Here is a 20,339-nt window from a genome sequence, read left to right as displayed (position 1 = left end):
TGGGGGCATAAAAAATGCACCAAGTATTGGGGTTTTTCGCCGGCTAGTTTTATTGGAGGCTTCAATATACGACTATTAAACGAGCATAAGTACACAGATGAAAGGGACCGGTCCAAAAATGGCCCAGTTTGATCAGGCTACGGCATGACTGACACCGGACTCATAGCGTGACGGACGATGAATTCATTTTCTTCTTTCAGTATGGTTTCATTATGACCTCATCTCGTGATAAATATACAATTATTTTGATGATACCTAATACTGGATCAGCTGGCCCGCGTTTGTAATTTTCCTCCGGCGGAGGGGAGGGGAGGGGAGGGGAGGGAGGGGCTCTCTGGCTTATCATCTCTTTCTTTCTTTCTTTTTACATTTATGAAGCTACTGAAATACGCCTTTTGGCATACAAAAAAAAAAAAAAAAAAAGAAAAATAAGGGACACTGGGGCTTCAAAACGCCAGACTGAAATATTTAAGTCCCACGTCCTAGGTCCTCTTTCGTGCCTTTAGTAAGCTTAGTGACTGACTTTTTCGAAAGCAACGTCAATCTGGATGTGACAAATTAATAGGTGTGGTCAGGAGCCCGTGTGGTGTGGAAAGGGGCGTGGAAATCTGATTACTGTTGTAACTTTGTCATACATAGTAATCAGTGTACAGGATCTAGGATGAAGGGGTTCTTAAACTAACCTTCTTCCGCCCTGCAGGTTTCAGCATTTGCGAAAGATTTTCGAGACCTTTCATTTCCGCGGGCAAGTGGTGTTATATATATGTTGAGTTTTATCAGAGCGTCACACGCAATCTGTGGCCTGTCCTTTTACTCTCGCCCGCCCGTCTTTTCGAGGCTTCGAGTTGTCCCCACTGACCGCGCGAGGTGTCCGAGATCCTCGAACAGGTCACGCAAAAGTCACGCCAATTTGAAAATAAACTCAAAATAGAAGTTAGCGTGAATGGACTTGGCGATTTAGGCGATAATTAAGGAATCATGACCTTTTACAATGACTTGACGCCGATTAGAACTGTCCTATGACGAACTGCTGATGTTTCATCGATGACCGGAAAAGGGTTGATATCCCTCAAATGACGTCATCGTTATGCTATCCCAGGGTCCTCTTGTGCTGATCACGTGATCATTTGGCGCGTAAATTCACACGAAGAAGAGGCTTGCTTTGAGACCATGTTTGTTTTCTTTGATTTGTCGAACAGCTGTGAAGGATGAAATTGAATGAAATCTGAAAAGCTTATGTTTTGAGCAAGTGCTTCAACATTAAAGATGCCTCTAGTGGACAATTCCGAGGCAGGAGATCGTTCTTCCTTTCGTTTGCGACGCATTGGAACACCGGCTACCTTCCCTGGCATCTCAGACACATTCAAGTAAGGTGATATTTCTGTCGAGAAGCTTGTGGCATGTTAATCTGCTTAGCTCAGTCAGATCAACAAATTCATAAAATCAGATTTTGAAGTATTCACTCACTTAACTTAAAAGAAGCTCCTGCTCTGTCGTTTCAGCCAATAGGTAACGTTTGTTGCGTTTTAGCGACATGTACGCTAAATGCTAACCTGTGTCCCCGGGTCTAACCTAATTTTATAAAATGCTTGCTGATTACTTTAAAACATGGGCATACGATGACATTGCTTGTGATTTCTGAGGATCACTCTTCCTACATGTTGTTTTACAAGTTTCGTATAGACGTTGGTTTGGAAAAATGTGGCTGGTCAACATTTTAAAAGTCTAAGGACCAGTTGGTCTCGGGTACCCTTACCCGAGTTTCTCTGGCTGAGTAACGTTTCACTTAATTCTTTACCAAATTTAACCAACCGTTTACATGACGGTCACAAACCGTCTCTGGAGACGAGACAACTCGGGTGAACTTTTCTTCATATAAACACTTTGGCTTGCATTGCCTAACCAGGACAACTCTTGATGTGGCGAGTGCCAGGAAAATTATGTCCAGCTTAAGGGGTTGAAAGCAGAAATTTGGGCAAAACCCACTATGATCGAATGACCAAGGGAAACTCAAAGAAAGAGGGATATTTGCAGATTTGATTATTCAATTAGGGTTATGAATAACTCTGCAGGGTCAACTTGGACTCGACCTGTGGGGAAACCGTTTTCATAATTTAACGATCGACAAAGTTGCCTCAGGGGGAGGGTTGTCTTTGGTACCTGAGACCATATTGCATTTCCTGTAAAGAGGTTCATAATTAAGAGGCCATGATGAATTTCAAAATCTCTCTCTCTGTCCTGAGCAAATATGCTAAGAAGGCAGGGAAATGTGAAACATGGGTGGGATATTACTTGACAAGTAATATTCTGCCCATGTTTCAAGTTGTTGGAATATGCTACAGTAATAGTATTGAAAGTGAAGTATGATCATCGCAGTAAATTTTCCAATTTAAGCAACTGGAAAGAAGAAGCCTGAAAAAAAAAAATCAGGGCTTCAACGGGATTCGAACCCATGACCTCCGCGATACCGGTGCGATGCTCTACCAACTGAGCTATGAAGCCACACATTGGGAGCGAGGTCAATTAATTGAGTTCATATCTTCCCGTGAGTGAAATGATGTGAAGTATATATGAAATAATTCATATTTGAACTGCGGTAGTAGATGTAGGCTTCATAGCTCAGTTGGTAGAGCATCTTCCCGTGAGTGAAATGATGTGAAGTATATATGAAATAATTCATATTTGAACTGCTGTAGTAGATGTAGGCTTCATAGCTCAGTTGGTAGAGCATCGCACCGGTATCGTGGAGGTCATGGGTTCGAATCCCGTTGAAGCCCTGATTTTTTTCAGGCTTCTTCTTTCCAGTTGCTTAAATTGGAAAATTTACTGCGATGATCATACTTCACTTTCATCTACTACCGCAGTTCAAATATGAATTATTTCATATATACTTCACAGTAATAGTATTCATTGTAAAAGTGCTGTACAGTACTATGACTTTTTTCATACTGACTTTTTATCCACATTTACATAAGGCTTCATGCAACAGATCATTCTTATGCATACTTTTAGACTTGAACACTTGATATTTTATGGTGGCAGTCCTCTGCTATTAATTGGTAATGTGATAACTTTAGGAGAGTATTAACTTATTGTCTGAGAAGGAGGGTGGACAGGGAAATATTTGGTACAAGGCCATGATGGATGCAATGACCTTAAGGCACATACATTTGTATGCCTTCTTATTGATTACTTTACCCTGAGTAGCTGGATGTCTTTCATTGCATGTGCAAATGTCAAGAGAAGTCATAAGAAATTTTCCCCCATGCCATGTGTGCCATAATTTTGTTGATCTTTATTTTCAGAATCAACAAAGATGTAACCATAGTTGGTAGAAATCCGTCATCTTCAGACATATTCTTGGATTCTAACAAGAATAAAGTTATGATATCTAGACTTCATGCACGAATCGTCACAGAGAAAGATAGCAAAGGAAACTATACTTTCAAAATCTCAGACACAAGCCTCAACGGCACTTACGTAAATGACATTAAGATTGCTGATTCCTGTAATCTTCAGCCAGGAGATACTGTTACATTTGGACATCTTAAAGGGGCTGTGTTAGCCCCTGGTGTACTTGCTCAGCAACCAGATTCCGAGTTTCGTTTTAAAGTAAGTTACACATTTAACTAGCCAGTCTAGTTGTTGTTTACTAACCATTTTTCTCACCCTTGTTTGCAAAAAAGTCATCTGTCTTGTGACATAAGTACAGTGTACACATCTGCACTTACCTATGCTCTTTTGAGATGAGACTTGTAAACACGTAAATAGACCTTGACTTTTGAACTTTATGGCTGTTATTGCAGTTGAGCCTGTGATAATATGTTCACAATAATGGCCAAAAGGGTTAATACAACAGTCACAATGGCTAATGGCCCAAGTGCCTTATTCCTCGGCAAAACGCTTAGAACTGTAGTAAAGGTGTAGTCTTTGTAAGGCCAAGTGACTCTTACAGTCTGGGCCGATATTCTCGGTTTCTGTAGCACCAAGCTACTAACAGTATTTCTACTGTGTCCCTGATTGGATGCTAGTCCATCACAGGTTATCCCCTAGCGTTAAATTTGCCGATACCCATTTACACACCTGGGAGGAGAGAGGCACTGTGAAAGTTAAGTGCTCTCTAAGGCATAGTTTACACTAGCAACATAATGACATAAGAAGGATGTTATACCATTATGTTGACTGTGTGAGCATCCTGACATAACAACATAACAGCAACATAACAACATGAACATAACAACATACATGTAAGGCGAAAGCTGATCTTTTCTTTATGTTGTTATGACATTATGGTTCTGTTGAAACAAGTGTGAACATCATCGACATAACAACATAACAAAGAACCAATCAGAGTGGTTCAAGAATTGTCGAACCCTGTCCGCCACCAGCATTATTTTCAAAATGGCAGCAGTGAGCAAGAATTGACTGTTGGCGAGCAATAAATATTGACAGCTTGGATAGATGAAGAAGCACTTGCCGAAGTGGTTGGATACTATCCAATGTTTTATGACAAATGTATGAAGGAATTTAAAGACCAAAAAGTGTCTCCTGCTCCATTTCTCACCTAGCATTATGTCATTATGTTGATGTTCACATTGCTGACATATAAGGTGATTATGTCATTATGTCGCCAGTGTGAACTGGGCTTAAAGGAACACAGTGCAATGACACCAGCAATGGCGTGAACCTGGACTACTCAACCCAGAATCCAGCATGCTAACCATGAGGCCACCTTGCTTCCACGTGAACTGCAATAACAGAGCTCTGTTTGTTGCATTGGAAATCTCACTCAGATTCATGAAGCACAAATAAAGACTCTCAACATAATTTTCTAAAATTATTCTTTTATTCTCAGTATATATATATATTTTTTTTCTTTTCAATAAATTTAGTTTGAGACGTACCCTTCTACACCTCCAAACAAGAAACAGAGAACTTCAGAAGACATCACTTCCTCTCCAGAATTTCAAAGAAAGGTATATGCATGTAGAGGTGGTCACAATATGTCTACATGATTTCCTCTCCCTGGTATTGATGTTGTTTGATTCTCATTGATTCTCAGGGCTGTGCTAACAGGCAACTAACTCTTGCCATTGGGCAACTGGTAAAACTTACTTTTTTCATAATAAGCTTAAGTGCTGGGCACCGAGCGTGTCATGGTTAGGAACCTTTGGGCTCCTCATAGTTTTTCTTAGACCGCAGCCTTGATTCAGTCATTCTCCTTTTTCCTTTTATTTCTAACATAGCACTTGTGCATGTACATTGTATACAGGGTTGCTGCGGTCAGGGAAAAGTCAGGGAAATTTTGATTTTATTTAAGGTCAGGGAAAAGCCAGGGAGTTTTGTATCAGGTCAGGGAGTTTCTAAATCCCTGTTCAAAGTCAGTGAAAAGTCAGGGAATTTTATCTAAGGTTGCCGCAACTTATTATATTAGTTGTTTTTGTATAGACAAGGTAATTTTGTTTTAAAAATTATCTGAGCCATCCTTACTTTTGTTGATTCATGGCCAAAATAGTCATCCTGTAGGGTCAGGGAAAATTGCTTTACAGTCAGTGAAAAGTCAGGGAAAAGGCAGGGATTTTTTTTTGTTCAGGTGGGTGGCAACCCTGGTATATTACAAGTTATTTTGTTGGATTTCACCAGACACCAAGCCCACAAGTACCAAAGCCCGCTCTAACAACTGCTCCAAAGACCCCATTGGTTCAAACAGCTCTTGTGCCAGATCTCTCGGCCTTTTTATCTCCACGAACACCCAGTCATTCAGCGGCATCACCATCCACAGTGAAATACAGGTACATATATACAGTACGAGCCTGTATTAAATCAATGTGCTGGTCACAGCCCAGGCTGTATAGCAAGTATGTTTTTTATGGGGGGGGGGGGGGGGGGGGGTGGCAAGTAACATTTTTTAAGCTTTTACATGTAGTTAGCCTCTATTTTAGCTGTTTCCAGCGGTCATTTCCTCGTCACAGTATGGTAAGCAACCAGTGGAAATGGCTGATATTCATAACATTTGAACTCGCTTGCTTAAATGGGTCCCCTGAAAGTGACAAAACTGCAAAATAATTCTGTAATAATTGGGTAATGATTACAAAAATGTGTTGAACACAAGCATTTATCGGTCATTGAACACCTACAAGCATTCATCAATCGTTCAAAAATTCTGATGAAAGTCTTGCATGTAGTTGGATAATTCCTTCTGAACTACAAAGAAAATAGGGAAAAGTTTGTCATTCTTCAGCCAACCTCCAGCTGCTGCACAATTATTAATGTGGCTCTAGAAAATGTCCATACCCACTGCAAAGAGGGTTATTAGAACTTCTAAGAGGGAGGAAGGTCTCCAAAGGTTAAGACAAATTGTTTAAACGAAATTGTGAATCAAAAGTGGAATTTCCAGCAGGATGGAGAGGGGATCATACTAAACAACCCTTCATGGGATGAAGGATATTGTCCCTGACAATACAATGGCTGATGGTGAGTTATAGCTCGGCCAATCAGATAGCATAATTTGTAATTACTTAGTAGAGTCTGATAGAATTCTTCCTCTACTGATCAGTGAACATTGCAAAGACTGATTACAAAATGAAATAGAAATTACCGTACACATATTGATTCAAGCACATTTTATCCCAGATTGCCTGATTCTATACATGGAAAGCAAACATGGCGGCAACATTTTGTCAGTGAGAGCTCTGATTCTGAAAACAGTGATGATGATCTTAAGGCATATGCAGCTGCAGCAGGTGGAGCAATGGAGGATAGTGATGAAGACATGTTCTCTGTTCAGCTCCCTGACTCTCCCGAGTCATACGATGAACCTGGTACATCCTCTGCTGGTGCGTATCATTCTGCACCACTACCTGACAAGACATCTTACCAAACTTATACACATCATGATGAAGAAGATACAAAAACATCCACAATTAAAGAGGAGCACAAGGGCACTAGGAAAGGTACACTGACTACTAACTAACCGAGAGTGAGGTCTTTACTGGAAATCCCAAACCAAGACCCTGTCCTATTGACAGAGCGATAGCGAGGTCTATACGGCAAGGCCAAAGTTTGAGATTTTCCTATGAAGACCAAACGTTTGAGGTTAAAAAGTTGTTTATTACATGTATATGATTTTTGCTTTGGTTTTACAGGCCCGTAATCGGTCCGTGGGCATTGCAGGAAAATAATGCAAACACAAACACAAGCCATATACAGTAATACATGTAAATAAAGATATTAGATTTTGTCTACTGTATTGTACACTCTGTAATTAATTAATATAAGCTAAACCTGTGTAACTAAAGTTGATGTGCATATAAAATGCACATAGCTTACAAACAAATTTTAGGCCTAAATGAGTTGTATTTCCTTTACTTTAGAATTATGGCAATACACGGTAAGTCTTGAACAAAGAGAAATACATGTACAAATCAGATTAGTTTGTAATAATCAGTTTTGATATATGTCCTCTTTTATTTAGTTTATTGTTAGTAATAAATGTATTTACTTGACTGTTTGTATTTTGACTTGCTTATGGCCTGTCAAAATACAACACAAGTTGTAAATTATAAAAAAGACAATTTACCACACTTGATACTATATGTATGCACTTGACTGCCAAGGAAGATCGCTAAGCTTTATACTGGTGCATGTACTTCATATTGTGTTGGATGCAAATGCGATCCAAAATGTAATGTTTTGGTGTCATCCTTTTGCCTCAACAGCCAGCAAAAGACGAAGAAAACAAACCTTAACCCACAAGAAAGCTGCACGGAAATCTTCCAGAAGCAATGATTCTGCTGACCAAGATAATTTCATGTACAATACTTGTGCTTCTGTGGACTGTCTTCACCCTCACGACCAAGACAAGCTTGTTGATTGGGTACAGTGTGATGACTGTGATGATTGGTACCACGTCAAGTGTACCGGGCTGACTCTTAAGTCTGTACAGCCAAAATCAGCGAAGTTTCACTGTGGGTGTGTCTGAAAATCACAAATCCATCTTTCGTAAAATATGTGTAGATAGGTTTGTCAATGGAGAAGCTTTCCCAAATTGTGCAATTTGATGTGCGTACGACAATAGCATGTGCAACAGAATAAGGCTTATGAAATGATCAACACTAACTTTGCCTGCTTCACATAACTGTTTAGCTCTGTAAGAAAGTCTTGTCCAAAGTCTTCATATGTTTTGGTTATTTTGTCATTGTTGTTGTTGTTGTCTGTCTGTCTATTTGTTTGTTTCTTCTTTTACTGAATTTTACTATCAATAGATTTAGTGACAATTTAAAGCAATAATTTTTAACTGACCACCTAACATGTAGCTTCCATTACAGACATCAACACTTGGTGAGTGCTCAATCACTGAATGGGATTAAATTTAATGTTTGCAATAACATTATTCCCAGTTGAAGTACAAAAATAGGCCAAAGCAGTTCAGGCTATATTAATGTTATAAGTTTCTTGTTTCTTTTATTGAAGTCAGCAGTAACATATCAAAGAAAACACAATGCACATGAATCCATGTACAATTTTGTTTCTGTTGTTTTTGTTGTTCTGACAATCATTTTTGCCCATCAGTTAAAAATGGTACAGTGTACTTACAGCTGTAGCTGTTGCTTTCTTACCAATTGTCTAATATTTTTATTAATAGATTGAGTTTTCTTATTTTAATTTGGAATTTTATGTAATAGCAGTTTTTTTTTTTTTTTTTTTTTTTTTTTTTTTTATGCTAATAACCTTCATAGTTTATAACATGGAGCAATATTATATTGTAGTCTGTGGCCTGTGTCCCAGAAGAAATTTACAATGACTCTTTGTTGGTACATCATATTTCAAATTTATTTTATTAAATTATCAAAACTATCAATTTGCATTAAATTTAACTAAAATATTCCATGCTTTGCAAACTTTTTGAAAACTACATTATGTTAATGTAAAGGTAGTTGTTCTTCACTCACAATATTCCTGTCACCTCCAGTTCAATTCCAAGCTTAAAATGTACATAAAGACTAGTAATTCTCTTTACTGACAATCATAGATTCAATTAGATAGTAGTTCTGAGTTAAAATAAATTTATCAATTTTACACATTAAATTATTATTTGTTGTTTCATAAATATTCTAGTTTTAACATTAATAAGACATATAATTATTTTCATCTAAAGTATTTTGAATAAAAGTTGTGTTAGCTCTTAAGTGTTTGATTAAGGAATCTATATCTTAGTTTGCAGAGTTCATTGAAACTTTCAAAGAAATTGGAAAGAGAAATGGGAAGAGCCTAATGAAATTAGTAAGATTAACCATTTTGAGGCCATTAGAATTTTTAAGCAAGATTTTAGGACAGTTTTATAGTTTCAAACAAACAATCTGCATGCTGGCTTTTTGCCATCCAAGGGCATTTTTCCTTACAAGTCTTGGTAATTTTTAAACCCTCAGATACATACATGTACCATCTCAGTGGACTCAAAATTGCACTCTCTTTCTATTTCTGGTATCTATTTCATACCATGACCATTTCATTTAAAGATTGACTGGTCACCTGACATAGTCACATGACACAGTTACCCAAGGGCCTATTATAATTATTTCACTACCAAGTAGCTAACCCATTACAAATTGAAGTGACAAATGGCCTTATAATTTACGTCAAAATAATACAGAATGTCATTTTGCTGAATAATGTTATTTCAATATGTCTATATGATTGCTATCACTATGTGTAAAGTTTATGTGCGATCTCATACATTAGCCTTGACATTTCCTGTATCAATCTCTTCAGAAATTTTCTTGCAAAACTCTTTGGGTAACAGCCCATCTGGGATGGTCTTTAGTAACAACTGTTGCAGTTTGACTGTCTGTGGGCCAACAACCAATTCTGGTTGTGCTTTTTCCTTTGCAGTGTCGAGTACTAAGAATCCCTTATAGCCAAGTCGTGATGGCATGTTTACGTGACGGTAGATGAAGCCACTAGCTCGCGCATCTTCAAGAAGACGTTCAATATCCTTATAGTTTGGGTCACTTGTAAGAACCTGCCATTCTGGATCAGGACGGCCAGAAAATATCCCCAAAGTTACTTTCAAGTCTCCTGTAAAGTAACAAAATGTGGAAAGATTTGCTGATGCTTGTTATTAAACCAACAAGAAGTCCAGTCAAGAAAATTCATTGCAGAACAACATTTGTTGTCATCTATTACGATAATTAGCTTTGTGATTCTTTTCTTCACAAAAATCTCATTTTTTGCCAATTTGTAACAGTCCCCAATCAAACCTGACTATAGATCAGGAGACAGCGCCTACATGATTATGAAAGGAAAGCATGTAGTCTGCAGCCATCTTTTCAGGTTGTCATGTGCTGCTGGGGAAGGAAGCATTGTGTAATGACCCCAAACAAAAGCTGCAAAAGAAACCAGGAAGCATGAAGCTAAGCTAAAATTTCCAGAGAGGTGGGGGACTAGGGGGAGGGGGTCAAACCAAATGGAGATGGAGGTATTGATATTTTCTGGAAAAAAACTTAATGCTGACCATGCATTTCTTAGTCAAACATAGTAAATAATATTTGTAATTATATTTTATTGTTATGCGTTTGGCAATTGCATTCATTTTGGATATATATTGTATGTGGAATGACGGAGATGTTGAACATAAATTATGTGGTGACTTGAAGTCATCACAGCCTTTTATCACAGTCGTTATATACCTTGCACAGTTGCCATGGTGGTGTCACTTGGAGTTGTTCCTATATTAAAGTGAAGGAAGAAGAAAACTGTATTTTTTTTTCTGGACTAAAGATTTGGGAACAATAAAATTATTGTGGAAAAACAGAATGGTTAATCTAAGGAGAGGTGATGATAAACATTCAGGTTTTACCAGTTGGGTTTAATGTAATGCGACATTTTAACAGACACCTGTGAAACCTGTTAAGAATTAAAATACCTTCCATTTGTGAGCAGACTTGATAATGATCGACTAACTGCAATTTGCAAGGCTTTATGTTTGTTAATGAGACGGAGCCAGTGTAGAAGTTTAGAAAGTGAGACTTTACAACGTAGTCACATTTCACACAAACAAAAAGATTAAAAAAAACCCACCCAAGGTACACAAGTTAGGACATAAAATGATAGTGTGGGCCTACACGTACAATCAATAATTCTGAAACTGTCTTTTGCTCTGCCTTTTCCAACCCGGCCCCTGTCTCCTGTGTCTCACAGACGTCGATCTTTAAGTCAACATGAGCTTGAAAAAGCTCTAAGCTTATGTTATATTGGGTCTAAGCTAAAATTCAAACAACGGAACCTACATCCTTTTTACATGTATGTTTTCTGGTATTTTCTTCAATGCCTTGACCTTATTCATTCCACAATCCCAGGCATAACAATGGCTAACAATAATATGAAAATAATTTTGCAAGTCTCATTCTACGGATGATTGCTGTTCACAAGTAAAGGAAGCCTCGAAGAAACTATGCATAATGAAGCTACGAACAGAGAAATGGTAGCGAGATCGTGATCGACCAAAGCGTGGCACACGAGGCAAACTTTGTCACGAAAGCATCCTAACATACTAACATTATATTTACCTGATGTTAATGCGGCTCTTATTGATGTCGTGCTGCTGGTTTTACTTGAAGTCCTTACAAAGAAAGTGAATGAAAACAATAACCAAATTTTACAAGAATATTTTGGTTTAGAAAACACCATCATATACGCTTTCGCAATGGGTTCGGAAAATGTCGGAGAAAACCGAATGTCTTCCGAAGATACGATTAGACCCAGATCCCTAGGAGTTTGCAAAGAAACAAGTTTTTCCAATTTTCATCGAAAAGTATAACATCTGATCCACCGACAGACCAACCGACCGGCCTGCGATTCGGACAGACAGACGATCAACATCTCTTTTATTTGTCCATCGACCATCATAGTCTCCAATCCTCAAGCTGAGATGTCGCCCTTTCTTCTTTCTTGTTATTTTCCACTTCTGGTAAGACACATAGCTTATTCGCAAGGAAATAACTAAGTTGCTAGGAGGAGAAAGCTAAGTTCGCAACGTTTTCGGGTTGCAAGACATCAGGCATATCTGGAAAGACTGAAAAGATTAGGAACGTTTGAGCGAGAATTTTCCAGTCTATAGATTGTCTTTAAATTTTTACTGCAGTCAGATAATGAGTTACTTGAGTCAGAAATGCAAAACAATCGGGGGTCACCGACTTCGTTTCAGAGATAAAGCGTGTGGAAAGCTATCCAGATTTTGAAAAATTGGTGCATGTAATTTAGCATGGTCTACAGAGGTTTATAATTAAAAATATCGAAGGTGAGTCAACGGAGGCAAACGATCTTAGTCATATTTTGTAGAAGTGGGTCTGTTGCGTAAATGATTCCAAATGCTACAAACGTTTTCACAAAACTTAACCCTTCAAGGGACATTTGGAACCGTCGCACAGATAAACGAAGAGCTAAAAAAGAACGGAACTCGATGGTGCATTTTGCAAAAAATACAAACTTCTAGTCGATAGATTTTCTTCATTTTTTCGCTAAACGTAGAAAATTGGTCAAGAAAATGATCCATCAAAAGAAAGATAGGAGTCACCGAACGTCCAAGATCGTTAAATCCAGGCAAAGCCAGCAAAGCTATAGCAATGGCCATTATCATTGTTCATTTTATTTCTTAGCCCGCGCTCTCATAGTCTCCTCCGCAGCTGTTTTTTGCGTGACATCCCCAAAAACGGCCGCGGAGGAGACTAGCGCTCTCATGCATGACGTGCGTGTGAATTTGCGTGCGCAGTAAGGATGCGTAGAAACAATTAGCCCGAACTTCCGAGAGTTAATCCTACATATAGTCAAAGGAATCCATCTCAAGTTATTTCCTCGTTTTGTACCTGGTTCAGTTGCAAATGTTACCATGCACGTTGAATGGGTTTCATGATATGGGTCTTCGGAAGACCTTCGGTTTTACTTTTTCCGAACCTCAGCTAACACGAGGATGAAATGAGCGTAAAGCCGATTGAGCTGTGTAAATCCATAGGCGGATTTAGGGGAGGGGCCGAGGGGGCCGCGGCCCCCCCCCCCCCCGTTTTTTTCCTCGTATTTTCAAAACGTTTTCGTACGACCCCAACCCTTCTAACCGTCCTTTGAGTGTTGTTACAATTATTGTACAATCAGGTTTCAGTTTTATTCAATTTCGGAGCTTTCCTGATTTAAAATATATTTTGTGTTAACTATTATAATATATTATCAAATATTCAAACAAACGTAACCCAAAAATTAAAATTCGCGCTAATTGTTAACGCCAAATATAACAGGCGTTTCTTTCGGTCTCAAATGACGAGGAACACTGGACACGAATATTGTCACGCGGTGCCCCTTGCTGCACTGCTGAAGAGTGAAATATTTTTCTGAAGTTTTCGAGGAAAGCAAAGACACTGTTTACATTTCATCGTGAACCAGGTGAGTACGTTACTTATTTGACCTAACTTAAACGTAATCGTTTTTATTGTTTAAGATCTGTATCTGTTTGCTGGTGGGCAACGTTCGAGCTCTGCCTTGGAGACTTTGTTTAGTGATCATTCGCCCCAGCAAAAAGGCAAATGAAGTAAAAATATTAAACTTAAGCTTATATTAAAGCACTCAATGTAATGATTTGTAGCAAAAGGTTTTGCGTAAATTGAGTTAATTTCTCGATAGAAAATTCTGACAGAAACGATTAGAATCATTACAGCAATAACACTTTGCTGATGATGTTTCAAAAATGGATCAGTTGTTTCTACTTGTGTCAGGTGATTGCGAGTTTAAACAGCAAGGTTGATTATCATTCGGTGTTTTTATGATTAGTAACGTTTCCCTTCTAGAACGTTGCACCGTAGGACTCAGCCGTTCGTTGCAGGGTTCCACACTGGATGTTATTGAGGCAACAAGCATGTTAACGTTGTGAAGGAACAGATGAAAGGTATGCGCAAGAATGCTAAAACAGCATTTGCAAGTCTTGTGTATGAAAAGATCAAGAAGATGGCTAAGAAGGCGAACGTCAAGGTAAGCATCCCTCGAACTTGTGGTAGGCAAATATTAAGAAACAACACCAATGCCAGGACACCAGTCGCCTACTTTCGGCAGGCAATATTTCTTCCCTTCCTTGACAACTTGTTGGAGCAAATAAATACCCGCTTTAATGGACTATCAGAAGCGGCATTGCTTGGACTGCTTCTGATACCTGCCAACTTACAGCAGCTTAATGAGTCGTCTCAAGATAAACTTATTCAGCATTATTCCCCTGATCTGCCGTCCCCAAGCAGTGCGTCGCGGGAGCTGGATCTGTGGAGGTGCTTCTGGTATGTTATTCTGCGTTAATGCTCTACATGGGTTACCAAGTTTATAGTGAAACTGTGATAAGCGGAAAAAACCGATTAAACCTTGTATTGAAATATGTGTTAATTCTTGCTTTTATTTTTAGGAACAACGCTACAGTAAAACCCCCGATACTGCAAGAGACATTGAAAGCCCGCATCTCAAGCCTCTACCCCAATGTCCACACAATTCTGCGCCTCCTGTTGATCACCCCAGTCACAAGTGCAACTGTTGAACGTAGCAACTCTTCACTGCGCTTTGTGCAGAATGTTTATCGCAGCACCATGGGAGAAGAACGTTTAAATGCACCGTTGCTGCTCTTTATTCACAAAGACATACCTTTAAATTATAATGCCGTTGTTGACGAGTACGCCAAACGAAACCAGAGAAGGATGACATTTATAAATCCACTGCAGTGATTTATTTCGATTAATACTAGATGTATAAATGCAATGCAATGACTCTGTTCACCGTTCGCCTACCACTAACACTACGATTTTGCTTTGAAAATCGTTTTTAGAAAATGCTCTTTAATTCTATCTTCCGAAACGTTAACGTTACTTTACTTTGCATCACGAATGCGCCCACAATCATGTATGCTGCATCTCCTGAAAAGTGAAGTTTTCATTCGGGTGGAGGGGGGGGAAAGGGTGAGGAACTCGGCCCCCTCTTTCTGAATTTTCTGGATCCGCCCCTGAAATCTACGTCACAAGATTGTCTATATCGTCTATATCGTCTATATCGTCTATATCGTCCCTGTTCCTTTTCCTTCGTGAGTTCTCTTCGCACACCAGGAAACTTTTAAATTGAGACTGCTCGATGTTTTTCCAACAAAAGAAACAAACACCAAGGATCGGAATCTACCTATCTCAACCCACAGAATTCACTGTCTGTTTTCCGAGAGGTCCTCTCACATGATGACGAATGCGTATAACGTTATTTCCTGTCGTCAGTGTCGTACGGAATGGGAATCAGGAGGAGACTGAAGGTAAAATGCAGACTCGGTGCAAAATGCAGCCTGCAAACAAGCTCACCTGGACGTTAGATATGCGCAGCCTAACCAGAGTGAAACTCTGCGCTCCAGTTACCTTCAATAATAGCGCTCCCGTTGTAATAGTTTGTAGTCCACAATCTGAGTTTTATACTGATTACTTCCAATTAACGATTAGCCTTGACAGTCCTTCTAGCCAATCAGCTCCTTTTGCGAACCACTAGCGCACGCGCTATTACATCACAAACGACGGAACGCTTAAAGACAAGATTTTCGCGCGAAATCGGTCAGGTGTAAATAACCGTGAAATCTGAGTTTCAACGTTACCTTTATTTGGAGGGTTTTGCGATGGGTTGCGCATTTAGCCGAAATCGGGCTCGTTTTCCACGAATCATTAAAAGAAAAAAGGTGAGTGTCATTGGAATGCAAGATAATTTCATTAATGTTCCTAGAGAATCAAATCGCGCGTGTTTCGCGCCTCGAAAAAAGTTGGTGACTTTTTTTTTTGACCCATGACAGCATTTTTTGTTTTGCTATTACGCGTATCGTAACAATCCCTCAAGATTATTTTACATTTTACCAGGTTTCTAAAAGCCAAAAATATGAGATATCAACGCCTCAAGAAGTTAAGCATGTATCAACACAGACAACAGGCGACCACCTTCGCTCACTACACAGCCAACAGCCAGCCACGCTTAACAACAACACCTCCACATCGGGGTGGTACACCCCCGATGTGGCCCCCAGTACTTTGCTGTGGCTGGCCGGCCCTAAAGACTGTCTTGAAGACAGTATACCAGAATTAGGTAGGTTTCATTTTCAGTTTTGCGCTGTTAGGAAACCTATGTCACGGATGGATGATTAATTTGATGATAACTAGAAAAGAACGTTGCGTTAACTTAATTAGAAAATAATTAAGCTTGCCTAGCTTTGCTTAATTATTTCTGTTACAGTTAATGAAGTAATTAATTTATTTATTTATTATCTAGTTTTACCCAGACGAAAACAAGAAACGCGCCATGTTTGTAAATTTAATTTAGTTGCTATAGAAACCGCCTATGCCGCGCGCGTACTTCTCGCATTTAAATACGTCATTCGTTAATGAACGGATAAAATTTAAATTTTAACATACAGCACAGTTCGATAATCGTCGTTTGCAACTCGAAAAAATCTCATACACTCATTAGCTACCTTGTAAAATGCTGTTTTCGCTTTTGTCCCTGCAGCCAACACTAGCAAGAACAAGAACAATAACAAACAAGAAAGCAATGATCAGGATGAAAGCAAGAAAATCGACTTAGCAACTTGTCTGGAATATCAAGGTACGAATCATTCTAAAGGCAAAAAAAAATCCAATTCTTGATAACTTTTCAAGTGATAGAATTTCTTTTCAACGGACCTTGAGTCTCTTTTGGTTCTCAGACGTACAATTACCAATAAACACCCCATATAATTTCTTGTACTCTGGTTTATATTCTAACGGAAACGTTGTATCTTATTATTATTTCTCTTTTTGTTCTCAGGTTTTCATGAATATGGATATCACCTCTTTACTTTAAACAGTTCAGTTTTTTAACAATACTGTTCAAGACTTGAGCCTGGAGTAAGTATAGTGTCTTAAACTGCGTAAGCATAATAACACTAAACTGAGCCTATACTGTGAGCAGTAGGAATAAGGTCAGTTCACCCGGGTACATAACGATCTCACACGATTTTAAATTACAGGAACATTGTTATTTTATATCTTATTTTGATTCTGTGTCAAAAATATAGAACATTTTTGAGTAGTACAGTGGAATGTAAAATAAAACTTGAGTTTTACTGTGGGCTTATTGTTGTAAAATTCGGACCGCCATAAGAAAACAATCAGAATTCTCCTTTTCATCGCAGACCGGTTAAGCCGTATAATAATTTGATATAATCAGTTTGTATATTCCATGAAGATTAAGCCATAGTTAGAAATTTAGCCGAATTTAATTGAGAGCCTCCTTTGTTTCCTATACATTTTATGTTGAAACTTGTAAAAATACTTGGATCAACTTTCTGTTATTGATCTTTTCTTTTTCTTTGTGAACACAGTTGCATTCCAGAAGCTATCGCTTCAATCTTGGGCCACAATAAAAATCCATTTGTGATTGAGTACAAAAACACCCAGAACAAAACAACCTACCTGCCAAACCCACCAGCCTGGAGCAATGATATACTGGGAGAGATTTGCACTCGGTAAGTTTTTATGTTCCTATTAGCCCTATAACCTGAACAGTTATGTATCCTAAAAAAAAAAATGCTGCGCGCAGCCGCTATGTTTAAGTTTCTGTTTTATTCTCTGCTTCTGTTCCACAGCTTCGGTGATCAGCTTCTTCGCGTGGTTTTATACCGACCATCGTGGTTTTTTCAGATTGTGCTCAACGAGCAGGGTGATAACAGCTGCTATTTTAGGTGAGAGACCTAACAATGCTTATTTAATTAAGACTAAGAGATCTTTCGCTTAGGAGTACAACTTAATTTTGAAGAACAAAGTTCTCAGGTCTTTAGCACAGAGTTATATTGACTTTATCGTACACTACGAATAGTCCCTCTTTCGCTTAGTCCGTCGTTCGTGACGGGTGGCCGTGCGAAACCCTGGAGGCAAGGAGCGTGGTTTTCTTTCGCGTCACGCACGACGGACTAAGCAAAAGAGGGACTACTCGTAGTCTAACTCTATTGAGGATTTTAATTTCTTTCTTAGTTTGGCAGTCAGAGAGAAGCTGAAGGTCACAAGTGACTACAAAGAACTTGCCATATTGACAGGTATAGATTAATGACGCATATATTAGAACACTGCCATACAAGCAACCCGTAGACACGCCCAGATTTTGATGGCCTTATGGTAGTCGGATCAACTTGGTTCGACTGTATAGCGAGTTGAACAAATGCTTCAAAACAAATTTAGAATCTCTACTCTACCCCTCCTTCAAAAAGGTCACGTGTGGTAACAGACGGAGTTTAACAGAGCGAGTAGTTAAAAAAAGAAATTAAAGCGTCCGGGGTCATGTAGGCCCATTTAATGAGGCTTTCAACAGGCTTTTCAAGATCATTTCACACAGCAATTAAAGAAGATTTTCAGTACGTACCAGACTTTCACTGCATTAAATTATCATAAAAGCGGATAAAGGTTTTTCTTCTGTCCTTTTTTTAAGGGAAATAATAATTAAAAAAAGAAAAACCCAAGATAACGTAAGAATTGTTATTTGACCAGCTGCGAATACTCAAAAGATTAAAATGCCATATATTAAACACATCCACAACACGCATTGAACTTCAAAGGTCTATCTTAATGTTGTTCTTTTGTTCTGTTCACAGGTTTTCCAGGGGAAATAAAAGAGAAGCCACAGAACTCTTACTAATTGTAGAAGTGATTTGCTCAACCATTTATGCTGGACAGCAGTTTAAAAGTCGTGTTTTAATTCACACAAACAACGACATTGAGAAAAAAAATGTTTTGGTATGAGTTTTTATACATCTGTAATTCAGCACTATATGATGTAATATTTCAAATCTAAATATGATCAAAATTGCTACTGAGTTAGAATATCGAACTAGCAAAGCCGTGAGTACTGAGGTTTTATTCCAAGAAAGTTTTAAAACATAATTGCCTTCTAAGTGATCTGTATGTGAAGGTAACTTTTCTTTTAATTTATTGTTATCTAACTTTTCCTTTTCCATTTTCCATACACTTATTACCATTTTTGCTATATTCTGTAAGCCAGTAATAGAGTTGATTCAGCTGACGTTTTCAGCTCAAAGAAATTTGGACTCTAATATGAACAGCAATAGCGACAGTCACTGCTTAGCCTCAGGCTTTGCGCCGTGATAGTAATAGCAGAACGTATGTGCCCGAGAGCTGGGGAGAATCTGATTAGAACTCCTTAGAAGCACGTCACCAAGGACGTGTAAGACTAGAAACAGTCACGTGACTAAGGTGCTAGACAGAAATAGACTTGGTTGGTCAACAGTGGCCAAGGAAGAACTTCTTTCTCCAGCCTGTCAATCAGGTTTCTTTCTTCGTGTTGTCCTCCTAAATGGCTTCTAGAGGCGTTATGAAGAAAGAGGCCGTAGGGGAATTTATTCCACTCTGATTGTTTAATTCTTTTTTTTTATTCTGATATATATAGCAAATTAGATAGAAAATATCATCGGTATTTGAGAGAGATGTTTGTAAGAGAGAATAGCTATGGTGTATACATTGTATTAAACTAAGGATGTCAAACAGTGAAATTGTGAAGAAAGCAAACTCTGTAGAGTATAAGAGTTGAAAATATTACTGCATTAAAAATTAATCACGCTTCAAATGTGTCTTTTCGTTTACCAAACGGGCAAACTGCTGGACACGTTTTTGACATTTCTTCCTCATGACTTAGGTTGCAAATTCTACTCACCTGATACCTGCTCAGCTTACATTCTTCTGCTCCGCGTTCCCGTCAAAGAATTTCACGCAAAATAAAACGAAAATATTTCGCCACTGAATAAATTGACGCACCGTTTTTTCTTTCTTTCGTTTCTTATCAAGTTGCGGTGCGGGAGTGAGGTGTTTTGTATTGAGGTTATCGTGACATTAAAGCGAACAAACCTGCAACACTTGGGATCGTCACAAAACTCTTACAGCGCGTTTATTTAAAGATGATGAGTAGTCTTGAGTATTGAAGATGATACATCGCCACCAGTCAGTTCAAGACGAATAAAAGTCTTACATTAAGAATCTAGCTTTTACGAGTAGTAGCCCCCTCTGAGCAATCATGATCTAAGAATAACTTGTGAGAGATTATGCGAGTATACCTTGGAAATAAGTCTTTATAACCATACCCATCGTCTCCTCTTGGGTGGCTTACGATAAAAGATGTTACACTCACTGTTAGAACTTTTGGCTCTCTGTTCACAAAAGCCGGTTCCCGTAGTGCTTATGCGCAGTTATTGCGCTATCCATTTTGGGAGTGGGAGATGGGAAGGTGAGAGCTCGATCGCCATGACACTTACTGGAAAATCA

At 38.6% G+C, this 20,339-nt stretch overlaps 2 protein-coding genes, 1 long non-coding RNA gene and 1 pseudogene across 4 annotated transcripts; 3 read left to right on the top strand and 1 right to left on the bottom strand.

Annotated features, from left to right (window-relative positions):
* The first annotated feature begins 1,015 nt into the window (after nt 1-1,015).
* LOC110046528 (uncharacterized) lies at nt 1,016-9,087 on the top strand. The gene is made up of 6 exons (XM_020752223.2): nt 1,016-1,367; nt 3,306-3,612; nt 4,893-4,976; nt 5,644-5,792; nt 6,634-6,953; nt 7,719-9,087. Exons 1-6 carry the CDS (start codon nt 1,267-1,269, stop codon nt 7,979-7,981), a joined length of 1,224 nt encoding a protein of 407 aa, XP_020607882.2. The 5' UTR covers nt 1,016-1,266; the 3' UTR covers nt 7,982-9,087.
* Nucleotides 8,807-11,722, bottom strand: LOC110046529 (uncharacterized). The gene is made up of 3 exons (XM_020752224.2): nt 11,568-11,722; nt 10,689-10,727; nt 8,807-10,077 (listed from the first exon to the last, which is right to left on the bottom strand). The coding sequence occupies exons 1-3, from the start codon at nt 11,689-11,691 to the stop codon at nt 9,731-9,733; spliced, it is 510 nt and encodes a 169-aa protein (XP_020607883.2). The 5' UTR covers nt 11,692-11,722; the 3' UTR covers nt 8,807-9,730.
* Nucleotides 11,723-11,756: 34 nt separating this feature from the next.
* LOC110046501 (uncharacterized) lies at nt 11,757-19,032 on the top strand (annotated as a pseudogene). The gene is made up of 8 exons (XR_016204246.1): nt 11,757-11,968; nt 15,900-16,122; nt 16,543-16,668; nt 16,840-16,919; nt 17,396-17,539; nt 17,660-17,755; nt 18,045-18,106; nt 18,659-19,032. The product of XR_016204246.1 is annotated as an uncharacterized LOC110046501 (transcript).
* LOC149116481 (uncharacterized) lies at nt 13,445-14,925 on the top strand. The gene is made up of 2 exons (XR_016205740.1): nt 13,445-14,013; nt 14,432-14,925. It is a non-coding gene; the product is annotated as an uncharacterized LOC149116481 (long non-coding RNA).
* Nucleotides 19,033-20,339: the final 1,307 nt, after the last annotated feature.

The sequence above is a fragment of the Orbicella faveolata genome, unplaced genomic scaffold (assembly GCF_042242905.1).
Source record: "Orbicella faveolata isolate gen_17 unplaced genomic scaffold, um_ofav_v1 contig_12, whole genome shotgun sequence".
Lineage (NCBI taxonomy): Eukaryota > Metazoa > Cnidaria > Anthozoa > Scleractinia > Merulinidae > Orbicella > Orbicella faveolata.
Note: the sequence above shows the minus strand (reverse complement) of the source record. Positions and strands in the feature narration are given on the sequence as shown.